This window comes from Buceros rhinoceros, unplaced genomic scaffold, assembly GCF_000710305.1.
Source record: "Buceros rhinoceros silvestris isolate BGI_N320 unplaced genomic scaffold, ASM71030v1 scaffold20092, whole genome shotgun sequence".
In the NCBI taxonomy this organism is placed as follows: Eukaryota; Metazoa; Chordata; class Aves; order Bucerotiformes; family Bucerotidae; genus Buceros; species Buceros rhinoceros.
The window spans coordinates 58346-63382 of record NW_010401587.1 but is presented as its reverse complement, the minus strand read 5'-3'; the positions used below and the strand labels follow the sequence as shown (position 1 = coordinate 63382).

Genomic DNA, 5037 nt, shown 5'->3' with positions numbered 1-5037 from the left:
AAATAATTAGCTATTTATGTAACTATATATGTATATATAGTCATATACGTATATTAGCTATATATGTGTATATATATATTAGCTTTGTATATATTGACTGACACAGTCATGGAAAGCTGATACGGAAAATATCACCATCTCATCTCTTTAATGAAGTGGGAAAGAGAAAAAAACTGGTGAAATCTTCCACATATCCAAATATAGCCGTCTGACAAATTACTGTGGAGAAGAGCTGTACAGGCTTGCCACAGAGAAGAGTTTCCAGTACATTTATTTTCTAAATTTACCTACTCCTTGATAAATTAGACTGAAGGATTTTATGACCTAGTTCTGCAAAAACGCAGGTGCACTTACCATGTATATTAGAGCCTCTATGCAATGGTTAAGTATAAATGTTTATACTTAAAATTTTATACTTTATACAAAATATCAAAGGTGTTCCTTGCAGATCTCCTGAGTTAGCTGTTAAAATTCTTATACGTAGCTCTTATACGTAGTATAGTCAGGTCTCTACCTTGGAATAAACATGTCTCTACTGTAAGGGAAATCTTTACTGTGTTATACTTTGATACTGTTGCAAAGGTACGTTGGAGGCCTCCTCATCAATACAAACTAAAGAGCTGTGTAGCTGTCTGATTTGTTCAGACATCTTCAGAATACCAGTTACGTGTCCCAGTGGTGCAATCTGCAGCTTTACGTGGCAGCAAGGCAGTAACAGAGCGTGAGAGGGAAAAGCCACCCAAAGCCTGCCCAGTTACCCTGCGTGGCTGGCCCACCAAACAGGACAAGCTCAGCCACCCAGTTCACCTTCCACGCGCCAAATGGTCCTGGAGGAAAAGTCTTCCAGTAATAACCTCTACAGTCATGTAGAATACCAGCTAGCTTTTTGCAGCTGTCTTGGAGCTCTGCTCAGTGGGACATCTCTCCTACACCTCTCCTTTCTTTCACCAGAATGTACTACATATATACATACATATATACGTGTGTACATATACTATATGTATACTATTCTATACTATATATATACAACTACTGTATGTAGTGGTAGACGTGAAATAACATGAGAATATTTTGCCACATCATGAAGGACAAATGTAGGTACCTAAATCATATGAATTACCATCGTAGGAAGTATTTTGGGCTCTAGGTGGAACTGTAACCGGGCTGGTCCTCAGGGATTTGTCCCACCCAGTAGAAGAAAAAGTAAAAGAGCAAAACCTTAATCTTCAAACAAAAGAACATAGGATTTCATCTAGAAATGCTGATGTTTAATGCATAAACATAGTTAGGTTCTGGCTAGAAACTGGGGATTGAAATGTATGAAACTGTTGGTAATTTGTGTAAACTGTGTTTTGTGGAGTGTTTATATAGCAGTAGCGTTAAGAGCTGCAGAACTCCACACTGTTCTCACTTGTGATTAACCAAATATTTTTCAAAAGATACTTTACCAACACTGTTTTCTAATAAAATGCTACAAGTGTTTCTTACCAGGCCTATTGCTCTACCACTTACAAGCCATGAACTTGCCCAGGAGTGATCAACCAGCGAGACTTTGGAAATCACAGTATAATCCATGCACCTGTAGTGCCTTCACTGCGGTGGATTATAAGCTTCCCATAGGATAAAAAGTACCTTTCCTTGCCTTTATGGCCTTCCATAAAAATGAAAAACTATTTAACAGACCACACCTTGCTGGCGACAAGTAATTAAATGCTTCCTGCAAAGGAATTTTGTCAGTATCTCCAAGGGGGCATCAAGGTTACCATGACAATACAGAAATTTTACTTCCTTAATCTAAGCTGTGATACTTGACAATTTAGAGTTCAGTTTTGTCAGATAATTAAAGTTTAATTGTCAGGTTTTCAGCACTTCAGTGGGCTCAGCTGAGATTTTGTTGTTATCGGAAACATCACAACAAGATCTTAGATTTTTTTCTCTTTTTAATCCCTTGTTTAAGCACCTCGTCTTTGTGAAACTGATTAGATCATTGAATATTTATTGTGCTATGAAAACTCCATTTTCAGTGAGCACAATGGGTCAATATCTTGTTATGACTTTTTTGGTTTACATGAATTAAAGCTCTTCAAAATGCAATTATTTTTATGATAGCTTTTAGTATATGTTCAATTAGAACTACATCAAGACAATTTATTTACAAAGGGTATTAGTCAGCTTTGCAGAAGGATGTCACCTTTAAATTAAAATTAATTTTTGGTAGACCTGGAAAAGATTAAGCTTGTATCTAAAAATGCTCTAACCAAAAGGCATTTGCATTTAGTCTGGAAAACTCTACAGGTTTTTAAAAGTATTTCAATCATCTGTCTCACTCTATGTCTCTACATAGTTGAAAACTCCCTAAGGATCTAGGAAAAGATGCTGTTTCCTCTAGATCAGTGTCCAAGAAGAACACCATTCAATGTATCTACAAAGGGTACTCCATCATTTAAGGCAGACGTTCAAAAGGAACCAGATGCGGAGGCAACCACTTCGTGTGTGCGCCTTTGACTACGGAGGTTGGTGTATCTGAGTGTGCCAGACTCAAGGAGCAGTAGGGCATACATGGACCTTCAATTATTATCTTTGGGGGTTTTTTTCTGACTTCACTAAGTTCAAACTTTCTCTGGATGATATTACAAAAATCAGTAGTAGAAATCCCAAAGTCCAGCAAAGGATTACAATTTCATCCGACATATGCTCAAATCCTGAATTTGTATTTGATTCATAATAAAGAAATTAACTAGATGCAAAAATACGGCCCAGATCTGAACATTATTAGGTTGGTGCCTTGAATTTTGGCTCATGCCCATCTCTTACTTCATTTGTTAATTTGGAAAGAGTTGTAATAATAATTCTATCCAGTTTCTCTGCAATGAAAGTCAAATGTAATTTTTATTGAATCTGTGCATTTCTAGTGTCCAATTAACTTTTAGTGTAACTACGATCCTAAAATTTGCTGCTCATGATTCCTCTCGTGTAAGATGTCTCATGAAGTTTTTTCTGAGAAGGGCATGGTTTTGAAACTTGTAACTATTTTCTTTTCATTTTAAAATACTACATTTCTTGTCATTGCCATTGTTGCAAGCTCCCCAGAACATGCTGTTAATGTTTTCACATGGAGGTTTTAATTCACTTACATGAATGAAGGTTTTATTTCTGTTTATGCATTATGCTTTAAAGAGATGAACATCTCAGATCTGAAGCATAAAATCTTCTTAAAATATTTGTCCTCTCCCCTCTAAAGTTTTTATCTACTTAATCGAAAGAGTATTTGATGGAAAGGGGGTCACATTTTTCGTCTTTGATTACATATTAAAGGGAAATTTTTTTGCGTGGTTTTTATTGTCTGTAGTGTGGGAATTAATGAAGTAAAGGTGTATAATTTTTATATATCTGTAGAAAATGTTCTGTATTTTCCATCATGGTAATATCCACACACCTTACTTCTGTGGCAGTTAAATATCCACAGAGCCAAAGTATATTCTGCTTGTACAAGGTTAACATAGTTAACTCTTCATTATCTGGATAAACTGGTGTAATCAATGCATGAGAATAGTACCAAGGATTATGACCCACACAAAGCAAGATGGAGCAAAAAAAAAAAAAAAAGACATAAATTAGATTTTAAAATCCACAGTTAGTGTGTCACAAAGGAATATGAAAGCACAAAAAAAAAAAGAGAAAAAAAAAAAAAAAAAAAGACATAAATTAGATTTTAAAATACACAGTTAGTGTGTCACAAAGGAATATGAAAGGTGATGCTATGTACTGTGAAGGGTAGATGCCTCTGCCATGCACTGATTTGAAGCACTAATCTCCATACTTGTATACATGGCAGTTTCCAGGCAGCACGGCTGGTGCCTGGGGTCTGGTCCGGGGTCACAGGGTAGGCTTGAGCAAGTTCGTGTGCCCCTACCACAACGACTCCAGCCACAGGGAGCTGAGATAAGACTATGTTTCATATAGTCTAAGTTAAGTCTATCTCTTCTCTATTTTACGTCAAGAATTTCCCGCTACAAAATTTGACTATGTGGATTTGACTTCAGCAGATGTTCCTTTACCTTTGCCACATTATCAGTCTCATACCCATGCTATGTGACTTTCTAGTTTAAGAAAAAAAATTATACAATCAAATCCATCATTATAAAGAATATACTCTGCTAAGGACAGTATTTTACAATGCAAAAATAAGAAAACACATTACTAGAGTAAGTTATTTTGGGAATGACTTTAATATTTTTAAGCAGCTTTTCAGTGCTTGAGAAAAATGTTAATGTCTTTCCTTTGTCATATTTGGTTTCTTTCTCATTTTAGACGTCTACTGTTTGCAGGAAAGTGTGCCAGCCAAATAAAGACCAAGGGGTTCTAATGGTTCCTCACTGTTATGTAGCCGTTATGCTTAGTAATGTAGTACTAATACTGAAGAATTTTCACACTCCTAGAACCTTCAGCTGTATGACAACTTTAGGATTGTGAAGTTTTCTGGTTTTAGTACATATTTCTTTCCAATCTGTGTGAAAGAAAAGACAGGTTCATGTTTTATTTGTAATCTGGTGCAATAAGGTCTGCCACATTTACAGTCCACCAGAAGCAGTGTTTCAATGTTTGATGCCTCTGTCATCTCTGGGGGTCTTTAATCCTTAAACCATCTGCCCTGGTACAGGGGAACCTCTACTAACATGACAGGCAAAATTCCATTGTAGAAAAAACCTTAATTTACACATATGTAAAATTTATTATTTTTATATTATTTGTTATTATTACTTTTTCAGTGTTTGGTGACTTATACTTTATGTATTTCTAGGTTTTGTTTGGGTTTTAGGATTGTGGTTTTGTATTGCTTATTATTTTATAAGGTACAGTTCTAAGTTTTGGAGAAGTATAAAGAAGATGTGGCATTTAATAAAGCTACTGCCATCTTTTGTGCTTCCATTTAGAGCTCCAGAGTTTTTCAGGTGAGCCAGAAAAACATGTCAGCCTGGAATAGAGCCATTAAATATAACCACTTCATAGTGTCCTTTAGTTTACCCCAGCATTACT

General features: G+C 35.8%; 1 protein-coding gene across 1 annotated transcript in view; it reads left to right on the top strand.

The window, feature by feature from the left end:
* The first annotated feature begins 2470 nt into the window (after positions 1-2470).
* KCNH8 (potassium voltage-gated channel, subfamily H (eag-related), member 8) overlaps positions 2471-5037 on the top strand; it is a 51890-nt gene continuing 49323 nt past the window's right edge. The window contains exon 1 of the mRNA XM_010132305.1: positions 2471-2513. Coding sequence (XP_010130607.1) covers positions 2471-2513 — 43 coding nt within the window. The remainder of the gene's footprint in view (positions 2514-5037) is intronic.